The sequence below is a fragment of the Chinchilla lanigera genome, unplaced genomic scaffold (genome assembly GCF_000276665.1).
Source record: "Chinchilla lanigera isolate Chin_1 unplaced genomic scaffold, ChiLan1.0 scaffold00038, whole genome shotgun sequence".
Classification (NCBI taxonomy): domain Eukaryota; kingdom Metazoa; phylum Chordata; class Mammalia; order Rodentia; family Chinchillidae; genus Chinchilla; species Chinchilla lanigera.
This window is the reverse complement of record NW_004955439.1, coordinates 8,761,422-8,780,753: the sequence shown is the minus strand read 5'-3', so window position 1 is coordinate 8,780,753 and position 19,332 is coordinate 8,761,422. Positions and strand designations below refer to the sequence as shown.

Genomic DNA, 19,332 nt, shown 5'->3' with positions numbered 1-19,332 from the left:
GGTCTTGAACTCACTTTGTAGCCCAGGCTGGCCTTGAACTCACAATGATCCTCCTGCCTCCGCTTCCTAAGTGCTGGGATTACAGGCGTGCGCCACCACACCTGACTAGACTTCTATATTTCGCTAATATGCATCCTATGATGCATGATTAAAAATGAGCAGGTGTTTGTGCACTTTTATAAGCTTTTCTTTCATTTACTTACATTTCCCAAGTAAAATAACCAGCTATTAACAAAGTTTCCACTAGATGGCTGTGTTACCTTTATAAATACACTACAATGTTTTAACCAAGTCAGAGTAAAAATGAAGTCAGAGTAAATGATAACTGAAAAAGTTTCTGGGTGTAATTACTCTCATCTGGAAAAATATCTATTCTTACATATAAGAGTTTTAATAATTATATCTTTCTAAGGAATTCAAAGAGTCATTCTATTTTCCTGTAAATATAATTATTAAACAAGAAGGGGATAAATTTAATCTTGCACAAATGGAGCCATTTTTCTTTTTTGGTATTTAGAAAATGTTCTGAGTAATTCCAAACCCAAGGTCGTTTACTTTAGGAGTACAGTACTTTAGTCTCAAAAACAGACAGGTGTAATCTTACTAACGCTGTCGTTACACTTTCCAATAATAACTCGTTTTGCATTCTACTCATGCTAAGGGTGTTTGAAACTTGGGTCAGACATTCTTAGACAAATTAATTACAAAAGCCTTTTAATTACCAATGAGCAGGAATTTTTAAAAAATGTTTTAAAAGAACCATTGTGAGAGTAAATTCTCCACATGATTTCTGTTGGGTTCTATGTAAACATTTTTTTTGACACAAGAAAATTGAAGACAAATCTGTTTTCCGTTTCTCCCTTTTGCTTTTGATTTTTCTCTATGTATGTTTTGAAAGTCCTGCTTTTTATCTTCATTACATTTTTTATTTCAAACCTTACAACACATATTTTAGGTTCCTTGACATACTTACTTGATTTAGAATGCCAACTGAGTTTAACAAAATTATATGGTTAAAATCTGGATGCACTACGTAAGCTTACATTCAGTTAGATAACCAAAGCTTCTTATTAGACAGAAATAAAGTGCTCCTATGTTTTCTTAAAATGAAGAGAATTACACAACTGAATATGCACATAAATTTTATATATGATACATGCCAACCATAGGAATCTTCTCCTTTACCTCTCCAGTTGATTGAAATCTTATTTTAAACTGCTTCCTTCATCCACAGTAATTTTCTCTGTAATTTATAGGTACATTAGTGTATGTTTTGTGGAAAAGCAAGTATCCTGGATATGAAAGGAAAGTGGATTTCTGTTCAGTTATTAAACGGCATGCAATCATCTGGGCCTTTAAATGACCAGTTATGCTGGAACTTTAGCTTGTGATTTTAGTTCAGTTGTGCCCCTGTTATAGAAGCAGAATGAAAAAACTGGCAACTGTAACAGTTGATATTCACAAGCCGTCCTGACAGTTGGCAGGGTCACTTATCAGCCTCCCATTCATCCTGTTATGGCGCATGTCTAGATGCTCCCCAAAGCCTCATGTGGTCATAAGGTTTTGCAGAGGCAGCTAGATTTTGAGTGTGTGGTGCTGGGATCAAGGGTATGTGATTAGTAAATCAGTACACTGATTGGTTTGGCAGTTCTAGCTAGGATTAAGGGTGTGAGTACTACACTTGCCCAAGGGCAGGTAACCTGCATTACACTATAAGGAACAGAAAGAGACTTGTCCTCTCCTCCCTTGCTGCTTTTTGCTATCTTGTGGGCACCATGAACTGGTTCTCCTCTGTGATGCCCCTCTGCCAAGCCACTCTGCCTGGGAGCCCGCCAATTATGGACTGAAACCTCTACAAACTGTGAGCTAAATAAACCTTCTCTTTTAACCTTGGGTGTCAGGTATTTTGTCTCAGCAATGAGGAAGTAACTAAGACACATCCCTTTCCCTGATGTTTTTCAGTTCCTGTGGATATGTCTTTGTGTAAGGTAAAAGTGGGGGGCATCCTTAGGACCAGTACAATCAATGGCAACAATCCTGAAAGGTGGGATACTTCACTCCACTATATAGGAATTCTCATACTCTAGAAATCCTATGACTGTGGGGTGTGAGCTCCAGCAATACAGGATTAGTGTAAGAGCTGGGAGGAAGGTGGCAGTGGAACAGAATAAACACTGTCTGTTACATGCCCTGACAACACATACTGTGTTGTGTTGTGTTGTGTTATTTTGCTTTGCTTTGCTTTCTGTGCTGGGTACTGAAGCCAGGGCTTTGAGCATGAGGTGCTAGACTACCTTCGGTTGGGTCTTTGACAACATGTAAATAGAACACTGAGGGGCTGGGGATTTAGCTCAGTGGAAAAGCACCTGCCTGGCAAGCACAAGGTCATGAGTTCGATTCCTGGTACCAGAAAAAAAAAAAAAGAACACTGAGATATGCACAATGATCACATCCTATTTTAAATTCCTTCCAGCTTGAATACTTATAATCCTATAGGTTGTTGGTAGTTTGATCCATGTACTCACATGTGCCTTTGCTCTGTGAATTACCCTGACAAAAGGGCTTGGTGGCCACTCCATCTGGGAGTCCTCCTAGAAATCGAGGAGCTGTTCTCCTATTTTCAATAAAACTCCTCTCTCTTAAAAAAAAATCCTTTCAGTTTGGGACTTGTAAAGAAGTGAGGTATAATATCTACTAATAAAGAACCATTCATGGCCCTATAAAAAGTACTGAACTATAAACTAGATTATTTATATATGCTACTAATCATTTTTTATCAAGGAAGATGCTAAGACTCAGAGAAATTAAACAATGAATAGGGATCTACCCAGATCTGTCTAATTCCAGGAAGGTTGTTCTTTCTCTATCTCAAGTTGCCTCTTGAAAGTAGGCTTTATTTAAGGAAGATGTTTTATAAAAGGTTGTGTGTAAGCCTTAAATATGACAGAACAACTTGTACTTAGAATAAGGCACATGGAGTTATTATTCTACTACTACTTAGGGAATTGGTTGACTGAAATCATTCTGCACTTTTAAATAACCTGGCCGGGTGTGGTGTCGCACGCCTGTAATCCCAGCACTTGGGAGGAACGTTGTGAGTTCAAGACCAGCCTGGCCTACAAAGTGAGCACAAGGCCAGCCTGAACAGCATAGTGAGACCCTGTTTCAAAAAGACCAAAAAAAAAAAAAAAAAAATCTGTATTTCTTTATATCAAAAGAAGCAATGGTAGAATTTGCTTTCTACTTAGAAACAGACATTCTTTTGCATGAAATTCATATTAATATGTGGCATACTGGTGTGTATAACAAAGATAAGGATTTGTGAAATTAAACTTACTGGTACATTTTAGGTATATTGAATGATCACATTCATCATAAGGAATTTGTACCAGTACATGATATATTTTGATTCTTTTTCTTCCCATTCCCTTACCCTCCCTTCAACTTCAGTCCCCCTCCTTATTTATAAAAGTTTTGTTCCCTTTTTTCCCTTCTAAGATTTTTACAGCATGCTCAATTGAGCAGAATTGTTATACAATAAACTGCGCTTTCACAAGAAGTGGATTTCATTGTTTTATCTAACGAAAAGATTCATGAATTATGTCCAAAAATAGCAGACATATTGTAACAGGTCTACTATGCACAGACCATGAGGAAAACTAGAGTAGGCACAAGAAGAAGAATAAAAAATTTTAGCCAGGCATGGTGGTGCACACCTATAATCCCAGCATTCAGGAGGCTGAGGCAGGAGGATCGTTGTGAGTTTGAGCCCAGGCTGGGCTATAAAGTGAGCTCAAAGGAAGCCTGAATAGATAGTGAGACCCTGTCTCAAAAAGACCAAAAAAAAATGAAGAATTTTAATTGAGAGGGACAAAAACAAAGTGTTAATATTTATTTCAAGCATTCTGTAGCATGACTGATACTTCAAAGTAGGAAAAGGTAAAGGTAATAAAAATTTTACTGCCTCATTTTTGTATTATTAATCAGGAAAGGCTGAGGAAGTTTTTAAATGTTGTCTAAGTAGCTACTTGATTTGTTCTGGAAGGCTTTAATTTCACACTGTCTTAGAAACTGAGTAGTTTGTCTTGATTACATCGTGAAGGGAAGGCCAGCTTCCCACTAAATGTTCACTGGGAAGACTTACTCCTTTTCAGCAGCAGCTTCTCTTTCTCTAGATTCCTCCTCCCTGTGCACATTAGGGAGAAGCCTGGTTCTCAGAAAGCTCACCAATAACCTCCTCTCTGGCCACATCATGAAATGCTTTAGAATCCTGACCAGATCCGACTTCTCTGGCGTATCTCAGCCTCACTCACTCCCTTTTTTGTGACTCTCTCTCCTTGGCTTCAGTGATACCCCTTGCCGTCTCCTGCATGACACTTCCCAGTCTGTTTCTTGTCTGCACGCATGTGCACAACTGCTCCTGTTTGTCACATTTAATGTAAAAATGCCCGGCAAGCTCAGATTCATTCACAACTAAGTCCTAGGTACCACAAACAGCAAGCCAAAGTTGCCATCTTATCTTTGGCCTAAACAACTCCCTCTTCTCCCATTGGACAAATCAACATCAAGCCAGCCACACAAGCAAATAATATGGAGTTACCCTTCTCTCTTCCTTCTCATCTGAGACTAACTCTTGACAGTATCTTCTAAGGTTTTCTTGAATATGAAAAACTTCTCCATTCCTTTCATTCCTCTTATTCATTTTATTCCTGTTTATGTTCCTCTTGTCTTTGTCCTATCTTTCCAAATAATTTCCATTCTCTTCAGAGGCATATCATTCAAACACAAAACGGACTTTATCTTCTTCTTACTAATCTTGAGTCACCTCCCATTTCCAAAGAAGTGTAAAATCCTAACTACTGATTCAGCAGACATGGTCTTTATTATTTGTCACTGCCAATTCTCTAGTCTTACTGTGTCCAGCTTGACTTTATATTCCAGAACTCCTATGCAGACGTTAGTACTTCCGTACCAGCACTACTACTAATAATACATACACATGGCAGGCTAAAGGAAAACAGCGCATAAGAAAAACTGGTAGTTTTTCTAATAAGCATCACCTGCCATGCAACTGTAGCAAGACTTGGGAAAATTTTTCAAAAGAATTTCTGTGACACAGATTTTTCATATTTTATAAAGTAAACTCAATTGGCAAATCCAAATCAATCATCCATTCAACAAATGTGAAGCACTTCTACCCATCAAATAATATAAGCCAAAATGTCTTTTTGACTATTTGAAAGTGGACCCTTAGCATAAGCTTATGAAAATACCCAGTAGTGACTGGTTATTTTGTGAACTCAACTGCAAAATCTATACAATAAAATTGGACCTGAAGAACAAAAGCACAAGTCAAGTATAAGGAGAGCCACTGTATGAAGTAATCCAGAGAGCTCTGAGTTGGAGTTGGACCCTGCGCATGTCCAGTGTTGTGCAGGCCGGCGGAGGCATGGCCGTGGGTATGTGGGGTGCAGTCCTTGCTGAGGTCATCCGAAAGCTCCAGCACATCCTGGCCATCCAGACACCTGCAGTGCTCACCACTGCCGACTGCCGTACACCATGAGTCAGCCCTGCTGACATGCCCTGGGCCCTCCCTAGGTCTGAGCTGGCCGTGCTATCTCCACGCGGTCAACCCTGGCTGCACTATAACTAACGCCTCCTACCTCTTCTCTTTTCTCCCATCTGCTTAAGGACTCTGGGCTTCTGCACCACAAGGAAGCTGCTCCTACCTGAGATCACTCATTTTCTTTGCAACTCCCTTCCCACATCAAATCCATTCTCCAGCATTCTCAAGCTTCCATGGCCCACTTTCTTCCACGGGACATCCTGGCATCTGGCTCTCCAAAGGCGCTGCCTCTCTCAGAAGCTTACACAGACCCTTCCTCCCATATTCACCACAGGGAGAGGTGGGACTGACATTTCCCTTCCAGATCCTGAGGCTGATGCCATCAGATTTTCACCTTTCTCTCCATCTTATCCTCTGATAACCCTGGGACCCCTCACCAGACACCTCACATTGCAGATTATCCTCTCCTTCCTATCCCCACCTCAGGGAAGCCACACCACACTTGTCACCACTGCTGCCCCAAAGGTTTTCACCAGGACACTTCCTTGTCTCCTTACTGAATTTACTTGCACAGCTGGACGGTGCCTTAGATTCTAAGCTGAGTTTTGCCTTCTCATCTGAATCAAGTTAATCTTTTGTGCCCCACTTTTATTGGTTCGCAGGTCTCCTTTCCAATCTCCTGAATAAGACCTGGCACAATATTTTCGTCTATTACCTTGTTTCTTTCCTATCTATCTTTCCACTTAGAATCTAAATAGTGTACTGCAACATAATTCTTACAAAATTACGCACGTCTAAATAAATGCTGCATCAAAAGGAATACACATGGCATACCTTTGAAAGGGTCAGCTCTGTTCTAACTCTGGTAGCTTTACAACAGCTAGGACTTTGGTCGTACGTAACACATATTTGGCAGAGGCAGCTTTAATATTAGACTCTTTTAGAGGGCAACTTGGGAATAACACCAAATATTCTTATTTAGATTCAATTGCTTGATGAGGCTTTGTTTCCAGGGAGAAGCAGAGGCAGTGAGAATCTGGAGAAAACTCATGAAATGTAACAGTGATAGGAGACAATGGACATTCAAGAAATTATAAATGAGTGATTGAATGAATGAATGGAGAAGTTTCATAGTCCAAATGTCCACTTTTCCTGTTTGTGCGTATGACATGCAAAACCTTGGTTCAGATGGCAGGTGTCTTTTGATTTTGTAACTTAAAGTTCATATAACAGGAAATTTCTCTACAGTACCATGAGACAAAACTATAAGGTTCTCTGGGTTAATTTATGATGACCTGGTTACAAATGCTCTGGAAATCCTGTGCAGAGTAAGGTATGGCACAGGAATAACAGATACCCCTATGTGGGATGAATCAGCTTTCTGGGGGTGACAGGGACAAAGGAGACTATTTACTCACTGGTGCCTCAGATGAGATGATTCAACAGCATGTGTGAGCAGTTTTATTTCCAGGGAGTGGTTTCTTCACCATGGTGCAGATGTGGATTTTTGTTTTCCTTTTCAAAAAAATATCCCTTGACTTTCAAAGCATGCATCTTAGTATTTCCACTGGCAGAGAGCTAAAGTGTAACAGCATCAGAGGTTAAACAGGACGTTATTATTGCACTGTTTTCAATTACAGAGGCTGTGGTACTTGTTAAAACAAACAGGGGGCAATCAAAAGCATGTTCATGAAGCACCTAACATTTATTTAGTGAGATCTCTCCCACAGCCTGGGAACTGTGGGAACGAAGGTGTCCAAAGGGAGACAACTTTAATTTCAAAGGACTAGTTGATTTTTACTAATTTTATTCTGTGACTAATCTCTCCTGGGAAGAATGTGGTGCCATGGACCACACAAATATTAGGGGCAGCATGCAGTAGGACATGAGATTTTTGGTTTCAATGGCAAGGCTGGATTTGGTAAGATCTGGCAGAGAAAAGTTCAGAAGAGTCCTATTAAAATGGGCCACCACTGGACTGGATATTAACAGGCTTGCTTTTTAATCCCACCTGTATCACTGATCCATCTACTGATAGCAGGTAGCCAACAGTTTACTCATCTGTAAAATTAGACACTTCACTTTCCAAATTCAATTTTGTTAGTGAGTGCATTTCTTTTAAACAAAAGTTTACAGGTGAATCTAGTGTATAAGACATCTGAAGACCGAGCAATTGCACTTGAAATAGCCAGTGGGAGCCAGGGTCGCAGCCAGTAATCCTGCGTCCCCTACTTCCCTCAGTACTAAGCACAGGTCACATGAACATCCTGAAAGCATGGTAGCTGAGGTCTCCTGAGTTCTGCTTTTTATGACTGAACACAAGGAGACTCATCTTGCTCAAGGGCACTCCAACAGAACAACCAGGCATTAAAAAAGTGATTAGCAACTAAAGCCTCAAAAAACTATCCTGGGTTATTTTAATGTAACCTCTGATGTTATGACAGCATGTGCAGGACAATTTAGACTTTCGCTTTAAATGTAAAATAAATGGGAAAGCCCGACTCCCTCCTCTCCTCTTTGGTGCTCTCTGTGTTTGTGAGCGCACAGTGGTGTCTCGTTTGCAGTGCACTCTTGCGTGAGTCATCTCAGGCGCAAACATCTGAACAAACTCATTCATTCACACTGTCCTGTCAGCAGCTTGTGAGGAGCCCCAATGCCTCCCAAAGGATTTTTTTTGTGTGTGTTTTGTCTTTTCTTCTGGTACCAGGAATCAAACTCACGACCTTGAACTTGCCAGGCCGGCGCTTTGCCACTGAGCTAAATCCCCAGCCCCCCAAAGGATTTTTTCTCATCAGGAACAGAGAAAAAGGCTAGTACTTGAAGAGGCAAGTTTTTCTGTGTGCCAGTGTCAGCTCTGAACCTCTAAACCGGTGGCTCACAGGTGCTGCAGCGGGTATGCTGAGCCCTCTCTGTTGGCCAACAAGTCAAGTCACCCCAGACCTTGAAGGAGGGCAGCTGAAATATTTTCCAAATCTAAAAAAGCATTTAGAAAATTCTACATTGGCAGACCATCTCACAAGCCAGTGCGAAATATACAAGGCATGTTCTAGCACTGCAGCAGCTGCAGAGGAGAACTTCAGTAACAGGTTTTATAGTTATATAATATGGAGACAACCCTAAAGTGTGGAATTCTCTGTCAAATAATTTGAAGTAAATGAAAGCACTTGGGAATGCTTTTCTTACTTTGTTGGGATCACCTCATGCTTGTGAGCAGCTGTTTTCAGCTTTGAATTATATCTACTCTGACACAAGAAACAAACCAACAGATGATCTGAGATCCGTGTGTGTTGTTTTCAAACTAAGGAAGTACGAGCGAGTTCGACAAATTAACATCATACACACAACAGCAAAGGTCATATTAAGTGTGCAAAACTCCGCCAAATGCAAGCTTTTACCTTTCAATAAAAAGCTGTATCATGGAAAACTCTGTTACTGCGTTTTTAAGACAAAAGATGTTGATGTATGAGTTGTTTTTTTTCTAAACCAAAACCTCAGTGTTCGGGTTTAACTGCAGTGTTGCGATAAATAAGTGGATTTTGGGTTGCAGTATAGGCACTAGTGTCTAAAAGGTTCAACATCGCTGCTCTACACACAGTCTGGCCACCTGATCAGAAGCAGTGTCATGTAGAGAAGGTTCTGCGCATGAAGCAACTGTGTAAGACTGATATGCAAGCACCCGTCACTCATTTATGTAAGACAATGAAATGGTCTAAACCTCACCCTCCCGTTCACTTGCTGAAATGGAGTGCTACGAGGAGAGACAGGGGGCAGTGGTTTGCGGAAGACAGCCCTGTGCTTTGACAGGGCTAGAGCATGAATTGGTTTAAAAGTCATCATAAAGTATACCCAAACTGTTAAGATTTTGAAGGAAACTGGAAATACGCAGCAGTTAGGTACTTATTGTCTGTATTCCTCTACCAAATAAATCACAGTAGTTATTTTTATAAAAATAGGGATAAATTAGAAAATTAGAGACTAACGAACAATGAAATATGAAGGGCAATCTCAAATTAGAAGGAAATATTATGTTGTTCTTAAAAAGCCCATAATATGTGAAGCTAAGGTGAAATATTTATATTTATTCCTAGATTATACATTTGTTTTCCTAGCACTCTATTTCCTTAAAACAAAGTAAAACCAGTCACATGATAACTGTTCCTATTCACAAACGACAGCCATTTCATATTTTGATTTCTGTTTTTGTCACTAAAATAGATTTTTTTCATTTTTCTTTTGTTCTGCTCCTTTGACCAAGCCTGGATAATTTGAAGGACAATTTTTTCTTTCTTTTTTTCTTTCTATTTTTTTTTTTCTCTTGGGAGACGGGGTCTTGCCATATAGTCCGGCTAGCCTTGAACTCACTAGGAAGCCCAGGCTGGCCTCGAACTTTCAGTGATCCTCCTGCCTCAGCCTCCTGACAGCTGGCAGTACAGGCATGTGCTGCCACACCTGGCACTTTTTTTTTCACTCAGAACTTCCTTTACAATATTCTACACTTAAAGTAAAAAAAAAATTATACTTTCAAAATGCATATACAGGGGGCTGGGGATTTAGCTCAGCGGCAAAGCGCCTGCCTGGCAAGCGCAAGGTCGTGAGTTCGGTGCCCGGTACCGGAGAAAAACCAAAAAAAAAAAAAAAAAAAAAAACAACAAAATGCATATACAAAGGAAATTTTCCTTTGCAGTTGGATAAGTCATAATTAAAAATCCATTGTTCAAAGTAATTTAACTTTCCTCCTTTAAAAAAATTAAGTTGCTGGCATTAGAAATTACTGATCATTTGTCTTAAATAGGATACAAGTGTGCAGACTGTAGAGCGTAAGGCCCAACAGGCTCAGACATCCATGACCCACTGCTCACATGTGCAGTTCCTGACCGCCAGCCACATCCTGTTCTAGGGTGCACGGAGCACACAGCAACACACCTTGTGTTTGGGGATCCAAAAGAGGTGTCACTCATCGGTGTGGCAACTTGATGAGGCTTCCAAAAGCTGTTGTTTTTTTTTCTTGATCTATAGACTGTGTTCTGGGACAATCTGATGCCCATGGATGAATCTGCATGTTCTGATATTCGTGTGTCTTTTAAGAATAAAAGCAAGTCTTATGAAAGGCTGGCATGGCAAACAAAAGCAAGTCTCAGTGAATACAGTTACATTTCCACAGGCAAAATATTAATTTCTTCAGATTCTACATTTAAATTGATAGTAAGGATAAAGAATAAAAATTTGTTTTATGTCACATTTTTCCCCATCCATAATTCTTAAAGAGATGGGTAAAAATAAGATTAGAGTTATATATTTGTCAGTGAACAAAATTCTGCCGATGGTATGAGAACATTAAGGCAGTATGTGGTGGTACTGCACAGTGCTAAATTTCATTACATCCCTCCTCACAGGGTACTGATCACCCAATTGCACGGCCAGGTTACTATGGGTCAGGGTGGCAACAGAACTCTTGACAGTAGGGACAGGGAGAGAAGACACAGAGATTCACAACCACTAGTCTAAAAGGTCAGAGGTCTGCTCTGAATGAAGGCCAAGTTGGTTAACTAAAAACTATGAACTTAGTGCCAGAGAGCACCCTTTCATTGTAGTTTTATAACTGACAGCATCAAGAACAACTTTCCCTTATTGGTGAAAGGATAATGCCATGGACAAGCAGATTCCCAAGGTCCTATCTAATCTAAACGCCCGTGATCCAGTCAGGTCCAAATTCCCCAAGTATCTGTAATGAGAAAATCAGTAGAACCCACAGCCCTGAGATGCACATAGATGAGATTCCTCAGGGGAATGCTGGATGGAATGCTGTTTTCTTTGAACCCTAAATTTTGTGTCCCGTTAAGATCCGACCTACAAGTAGAATTTCTAAACCAGTGATGGTCTTCTGGATCTCTCTAACCTATTTCAAAGGTCCAAATGATCAGGAAGGCCCAGATGATCAAGTCACCTTCTTGTGTATGGCCTCTATACTTTTGCAATGTTCATCAAGATTATTTTTTTGATACGGTGGCATATCACTGCGGCCAGAATAGAAGCGCTTTAGTTAGCTGGGCAGACCCGTAATCCCCACCGCTCTGGGAAGCTGACGCAGGAGCACTGAATGTTCAAGCTCAGCCTTGGAAATTTAGTGACCTTAGAAAGACCCTGTCTCAAGATAAAAATAAAACAGGGATGAGGATGTAGCTCAGTGAAGAGGCCCTGGGTTCAATCCCCAGGACCATTAATAAAGAATAAAGAAAGTGCTGTGCTACAGTGGTGTCCCAGATCATGAACAGGCTCCATCAAGTCTGGAAAACGATAGCCCTAGACAATCTACAGATACTGTAGTAATCTCAAAGGTTCAAAGCAGTTTTTATGAATGTAAACAAACTACTGTCTGGATGATGACCTTTTCGTTAGGGAAGTCATACACAATTCATCTGCCTTCACTCCTTAAGCCTTAATAATTTCAGATTGGAGGAATGGGAGTTCTAGATAAGTTAAGTATTTTGATCACAGTGTATGTGATACACTGTGAAATCACCTAGCTCTGGTCTTAATCTATGAAATACTGTACAGTGACTCAACAGGGTGGTTCTGAAGTCAGACTGCCTGAGTTCAAGTTTTGTCTTCCTTTGTCACTGTGTGACTTAGCAAATGATTCGACCTCGCTGGTCCTCGGATTCCTCCTTTATCAAACAACAATTATATGAATCCGTATCTCATAAAGTTGTTGCAGTAACAAAATGAGACACTATATATAATGAGCTGAGAATAGTGTCCAACACATAATAAGGGTTAGCTCCCTTGGCTAATGGAACATCTCATGTTGGAAAAATAAATTCTCTTTAAAGCAGGGCTGGTTTGCAGTAATGAAAAATTTTAAAAACTCAGCATGTACCTATAACCAAAATTATCTTGTAAAAGAAAGCTATTTTAAGTTCTGTTACACTGTATTACAGAGGATATTTCTTTTTCTTATTTGCACTCTGCCATGTTTCTGTTACCAGATGTTATTTTATTGACCTGCCAAAACTGGTTTCCTAATTTCTTCAGGATTAAAACACCAAACAGAATACTGAAGTTCTGTTGCACGCTGTTAGCGGCCAAATGAAATAGCAGTGCCTCAAATACCAGTGAGGCTGTGATCTGAAACATGCATTTCTAGGCAATTTCATTACTCAGGAACATCACAGAACGCATGTAAACAATCTTAGATGATGTAGGTCAGTCACCCAGTGTGGGCTTGTGATGCGATCAAGACACGAAACACACATGTGAGGGATGGGACTGCTGCTAGCATAACATGGGAGGCTATTTCACAGTCAACTTTTTTTATAAATAGAAGGAGTATACCCTAAAATAGTAATAAAAATGCAGTATGGTACATACATAAGCCAGTAATATATTTATTATCAAGTACTATGCAGTATACCTAACTGCATGTGCTGTACTTTTGTATACTGGCAGAGCAGTAGGTTTGCTTCTCTGAGCATCGGCACGCATGTGATGGGAGAGATGTGTTGCCTTACAACCTTACAAAGGCTACGATGTCACTAGGTGATAGGATTTTTTCAGCTCCACCATAATCTTAGGGGACCACTGTTGTACTTGGACTGTCATTGACTGAAGAGTCATTGTTCCTGCAACAGGACATACCAGGAGCAGCTACAGCAGCAGCACCAGCAGAAACAGCATGTGTTGTTGGGCCTCTGGTTTCCAGGAGTCTGGGACACAGCAGGTGTTCCTTCATTTTGCGTTTGCTGTCTTTTTCGCATTTCAGCTACTTCAGGACCCAACTGGCTGAAAGGAGAAAAAAACCACAGGATGTGACAAAAGTGCCCTCAGGAGAATTTGCCTATGCTAAAGGACACAGAGCTTAAGGAACAGTGGAATCAGTAAGCTTTAGCAGTGAAATCAAATATTCTCAGAGGGGAAAAAAACATATTGGAAGCAACAAAACTTTGAGGATAAAATTCTACCATTATCTGCTGCATAAACGTATAGCAATGCTGCCACATAATCAAAATCATCGGTCACGGTAAACATGGTAAGGTTTGAAAATTCATTTTTAAGTTCCTTCTTTATTCAAGGATGATTAAATAAGCTTTCCCTTAGGAGCGCCTTTAATGAGTGCGGGGTGCATTTGACCAGCTTCTCCGCTGATGTTTATAGGGAGGCAAATTAAGCTTTACAAACCATCCCTGCAAAGCTTCTGTCTACATTAACACAGTGAGGAAGGTCAAGGTGAGGAAGGTCTATGTATGCTGCCCTCTCTCCTCTTTCAAAACACTGGATCTCCTCTTTGGCACCTTTAACTCATCAGAGACCTAACCTTGAAGGCACTGATAACAGACCTTACTTTTGGTTGGAAGTCCATTTTCAAAAAGCATCACCTTTCTTTCTTCATCCTCTAAAATTTATTTTCATTTAAAAGAGAATCCGGGGAAGACAAAAAGCCATCAAACTGGAGGGGATAACTTCGGCAGGATTTACTAGCAGGTTAAAAAAAAAATTGGGATACAAATGCTGTACCTATGACCTGACGAATCAGGGCAAATGAGCTGCACCTATATAGAAAATCAGTCCTCTTTTAGGACTAACCTATAGCTAAAAAAGGTTATTTTAGTATATAATATTTAGCATGAACTTTCAGCAAGAGGAATAAATTCTACTGAATTATACTTTTGATAACTATGCCATATAAATAATTCATACACATATATCGTCATATGTATCTTAGAGCAATGCTGATTAACCTATAATGTGCTTCGGGTCATTCTGCCGTTGTGAGCTCAGTGTTTTTTTATTTTTTGGTACCGGGAATCGAACTCAGGACCTTGCACTTGCTAGGCAGGCGCTTGTGCCATTGAGCTACATATCCCTGGCCGAGTGAGTTCATTTTTAAAAATTCTATTTTCGGTTCTGAATACAATGGTAAGTATCTTTTAAAAGTTTACTGTTGAAAACAAAATAAACATTTCTTTTGACCAGAAACTAAACAGAAAACATCTGCGGTAGGTAAATAGGGGCTAAAGCCACAGACACTTTTATGATTCATGTACAGAAACAGAAAAAGGCGAAGACCCGCTCCAGTGAGATGTAAAGTGCTCAGGCATGAGAAGCAGGACACCAGATTCCAAGTTACTTGCATGAAATCAGCGGTTGTGGTTCTGCCACCATAAAGGTGTCAAAGAAACTTTTTCTAAGCATTCAATGGTACCCAACTGCTGAAGAATGAAGATATAGAGAAACCTGTCCAGATAAGACCTAGACCAAGGAGCCCAGTGGTTCAGTACCGAGCGAGGCACATCTCCAAAACCATTTCTGGTTGGAAGGAATCCTGAGATACAAATGAAAGATTTGCTTCAGGACTGAGCCGCTTGAGACTAGTGGAGACAAAGAGAAAGATTAGATTAGGAAGGCAGGTGAGAGTGAGAACTACACACCAGAAGGTAAAAGGCCTGAAATAGAAAAAGAAAGCCAACTCTACAAGTTTTTGGCCTTTCTGCTCCCAACTGAATAATTTGAGCTCAAATATTCTCTCAGTCAAATGCAAATCACAGAATCACCTACAATTACTTTAATGGCATAAATTTAAGTTAAACAATGTAATAAAGAATGCCACTCATATTGGAAAAGAGATTAAAAAATAAGAATAAGCAAATATTACATAACAGCCATAACAAGTGAAATGGAAAACACATAACCTTGAAAAGATTCAGATGGGATAATCTCCCCGCAAACAACCGCAAAAAGAGCAAGTGATGCTGCCACAGACTACACCAGTATGCAGTACAGACACGCAGCACAGGAGAACGGAGACGTGCACAGTAGTCATACTGAAAGGCTCCAACAGGCAACCAACACGGTTTTTCTCATGAGGGGAGAACTCACAGATTTTCAGGGAAGTGGTATTTTAAGGCAATCTGGCTGAGAACTTCTCACAACTGAAAGAAAACAAAACAAACACCTAGAAAGAACATACCACATGCCAAACAGGATGAATAGAAGAAAAATATATCCAAACACACAAACAATATAGTAAAACCACGGGTCGACAAAATAAAGAAAAAAACCCAAATCAGCCTCGAAGAAGTAACACTTTAACTGACAGCAGACTTTTCCTGAGTGGTATTCAATGCCAATGACCGTGAGCAATAGAGAAATGCTTTTCTGGTGCTGTGGGAGGGTAACAGTCATTTTACAATGTTACACTCAGCTAGATCAGAATTTAATAGTAGGGATTATTTTTGATAAATTAGCTGAATTATTAAAGTTTAGCTGGGCCCCACTTCAGTCAGAAGACAAAATTGGTTGGAAGGTGTCAGACTATATTTATAAGCACTGAGATTGGTTTTAAAATATGACACTGTGTCTAATGACAGGCTAAAACAAAACCATGTCTTTCCTTATTCGGAAACAATCAAGAACTAAGTTTAGGTGACATATATTAGAAAACGTAAGCGCTATGCCACCCCTCACTGAAAGCGATTTCAGAGATACCATAACGTCTCTGCATTGCTATCTTACAGTCATCCTGTCATCTTCTACTGGGCTTCTGTGATTGGAATATGGTTTTTCCTCACCAGAACTCATACTGAAACAATTCTGCAGTGTGATGATGGAAAGGTGTTGTGGGGCCCTTAAGAAGTAATTAGGTCACAAGGGTTCTACCCTCATGAGCATGTTAATGTACTTCAGAGAGTTGGCTGGCTATCATGAGAATGGGTTGTTATCAAGCAAAGGTCCACCTTATAATGTCTCTCGTTCACCACTGCCTACTTGCCATCATTTTCTAAGCTAACTTGAAGCAGCCTGTAGCCCTCATCAGAAGCCTAGATCATGAACTTCTCAGCATTCAGAACTATGAGGCAAACTGAAACTCTTTTCTTTATAAGGTACCAAGAGTTACGTTTTCTGTTACAGCAACAGAAAACAAACTGTGACATGGCCTTAGTATGGCCCTGCAGTGGACTGAATGAGTCCCTCCAACCCTAATCTCATGCTTCTGGCTTCTAGAACCTTGAGAGACACGTTTCCATTGCCTTTAAGCTATCCAGTGTGTGGCCTTTTATTATGGGAGCCCAAACTGAGTAACACCGACACAGGACGACTCCATTCTCTTTGAAATATACTCTCTTCTCCTGCCTTCCTGGGTGCCGCTCTCACCTGTTTGCCTTTTATCTCACTGGTTACTTCTTTCTCCTTCGTGGTTCCCTTTTCATCTCCCTCACCTTTTAAAGTTTGTATGCGCGCAGTAATCTGTACTAAGAACTCATTTCTATCATTTCTTTCATGAAATTATAGATTTCTTTTTTTTTTTTTTTTGGTTTTTCTCCGGTACTGGGAACCGAACTCACGACCTTGCGCTTGCCAGGCAGGTGCTTTGCCGCTGAGCTAAATCCCCAGCCCCTATAGATTTCTTTTTAACTGGATCTACTAGCTGTCTTCACAGAATTACCAAATTCACATGTCCAGTAAGATGATATTCTTGAATTGAGGACTCATAATCCACCTACCTATCTGACATTTCCACTTGGCTTTGTGAAATTTAACATATTCTAATCTGACTCTATTATCTTTACTCCAAAACTTTTTTTCTCCCACAGTTCTCCCACTTTCAGTGAGGAAGAAGGCTCATCTGTCTAAGTATTCAGATGGAAGGCTGTGGACTCACCTTGGATTCCTCTATTTTATCTCCACCTCACATCAGCAGACCAGCAAGTGTGGCCTCCATTCTCCTTCGATTTCCCCCACTTCCCATCTCTTCCCCTTCCTATTCCATCCCATTCTCTTCTCAGCACAGTGGCCAGAGCATGCCAGCAGAAACATAACTCAGAGAGTTTCAACAAATAATATTCCACTTGAACTTGCTAAAAATCTCCCAGAGGCTTCTCATCTTATTCAGCATAAAAGCCAAAGTTTCTGCAATGAAGCCTTTACTCTCTTGTCTCAGTGTCTTCTTCTCTCACCCTCATTCACTCTGTTTGAACCACAGTGGCTGCCTGGCTGCCCCTCAGTCCTATCTGGTATCGCCATGTGTGGCGGCCTCTGCACTTCTTTCACAGTCGGAGCTCGACTCCTTCACGTCTTTACTGAAATATTACATTCTCAGTGAAACCTTCCATGATAGTCTTATTTAAAATCACAACTCCCTCATTCCACCCCCAGCATGATTAGCACCTTTTCCTGTTTAGCTTTTCTCTACCTTAGGTATTGACATTGGTAACCTGACAAGTTTTACATGTTTATCCAACTCATTAGAAGGTAAAGTCCATGAAAGCAAGATTTCTGTTTGTTTTGCCCATAGCAATGTTTGGCATATAGGAGGTCCACGTAAATATTTATAAGATGATGCCTTTCACAAGTATTCCCATTAATAAAATTCAGTGAAATCTTTCACATTCAACATTCAAAATTATTAATTTCTTAGCCAATGCAATTACACAAGAAAAAGTGAGTAAGAATTTAAGAAGAAAACACAGATTTTGGTTTATAAGTGGTATGGTTATCTACAATAAAATTCTCAGAGACTCAACAATGAGACCAATTCAAGAGGAACACTCCATTTTCAAAAATCAATATATACCTAATGGACTAGTAGCAATTAATTAGCATATATAAAATAAAAACATCATTCCAATGAATAGCAAATGAGAAAAATGTCTAACAAAACTTGAACAAGAACTTTATGGAAATACTATGAAACTCTCAAAAACATAAAATAAGACCTGAATACAGAGATAGGTTGTTTTCTCACGTGAGAGAACTGAAATCTTTAAAACTGCCAATTTTCCTAAATTATTTTATCAATTTGATGTGGGTGTGATAAAATATTGATAAATCCATCCACGCAACTTAATTAAGGTATGGTAAAATATACCTGAAATAAGAAAGGGCCAATACAGCTAATGCACTGCTGGAAAGTCATGGTCCTTGCCCAACAGGTATCAGTAATACAAAACTATGATAATCAGAATACTAATAGCAATGACATGGGAAAGATAAGTGAATCAACAGAATGTAATCATGGCTTAGAGAATATTTTATACAATTCAGAAATCTCACACTCTTCAAAATGATGTTTACGTTTCTTTCTTTCTTCTTGGTACTGGGAATCGAACTTAGGACCTTGCACTTGCCAGGTCAGCACAGTGCCGCTGAGCTACATCCCCGGCAGATGTTTAGATTTCTATACAAAAAATTACATCTCTAAATAACAAACAAACTTCCAATAAATAAAGGACAGGTGTTACAAATACCTAATGAAAAACTCATGCACTCATGGAGGGAATGTGAACTGGTAAATCTCTGAATAATCCTGAAAACATACATGACGTGGGACAAATTCCACTTGCATATTTATACCATACATTGGATAAAATTACACAAGTACATATGAAGACATTAATCACAGTGCACTTAGAACCTTAAAATGGAAACCCCCCTGTTGGACTGAATGCTTATGTTGTCTCACAATTCTTAGGCTAGAATCGAATCTTTACTATGAAGGTTCTCATATCTAGGGCCTTTAGGAGGGAGTTAGGCTGTGTGGGTACACTTCTCAGGAATGCTGAACAGTAATCCCTGTTCACTATCTTCCCGCTGTATAAGAACACAGCAAGCAGAAAGCAACTACAGCAGGAGAAGGGCCCTCACCAGTCACCAAACAGACATAGCACCTTGATCTTGGACTTCTGAATCTCCAAACCGAGAGAAAGAAATTTCTATTAGCCAGGTACTGTGGCGTTTACGTGTAACCCCAGCAGTCTGGGAAGGTGAGGCAA

At 39.9% G+C, this 19,332-nt stretch overlaps 1 protein-coding gene across 3 annotated transcripts in view; it reads right to left on the bottom strand.

Annotated features, from left to right (window-relative positions):
* Window positions 1–19,332, bottom strand: part of Rgs17 (regulator of G-protein signaling 17) — a 117,455-nt gene that overhangs the window by 24,476 nt on the left and 73,647 nt on the right. For 2 of the 3 annotated variants that reach the window (XM_005390565.2, XM_005390564.2), the window contains exon 2: window positions 13,202–13,345. In XM_005390565.2, coding sequence (XP_005390622.1) covers window positions 13,202–13,320 — 119 coding nt within the window. In that variant the 5' untranslated portion in view covers window positions 13,321–13,345. Of the gene's footprint in view, window positions 1–6,984; window positions 7,145–13,201; window positions 13,346–19,332 lie in introns of those variants that run through there. The other variant, XM_013517293.1, reaches the window with a different exon arrangement.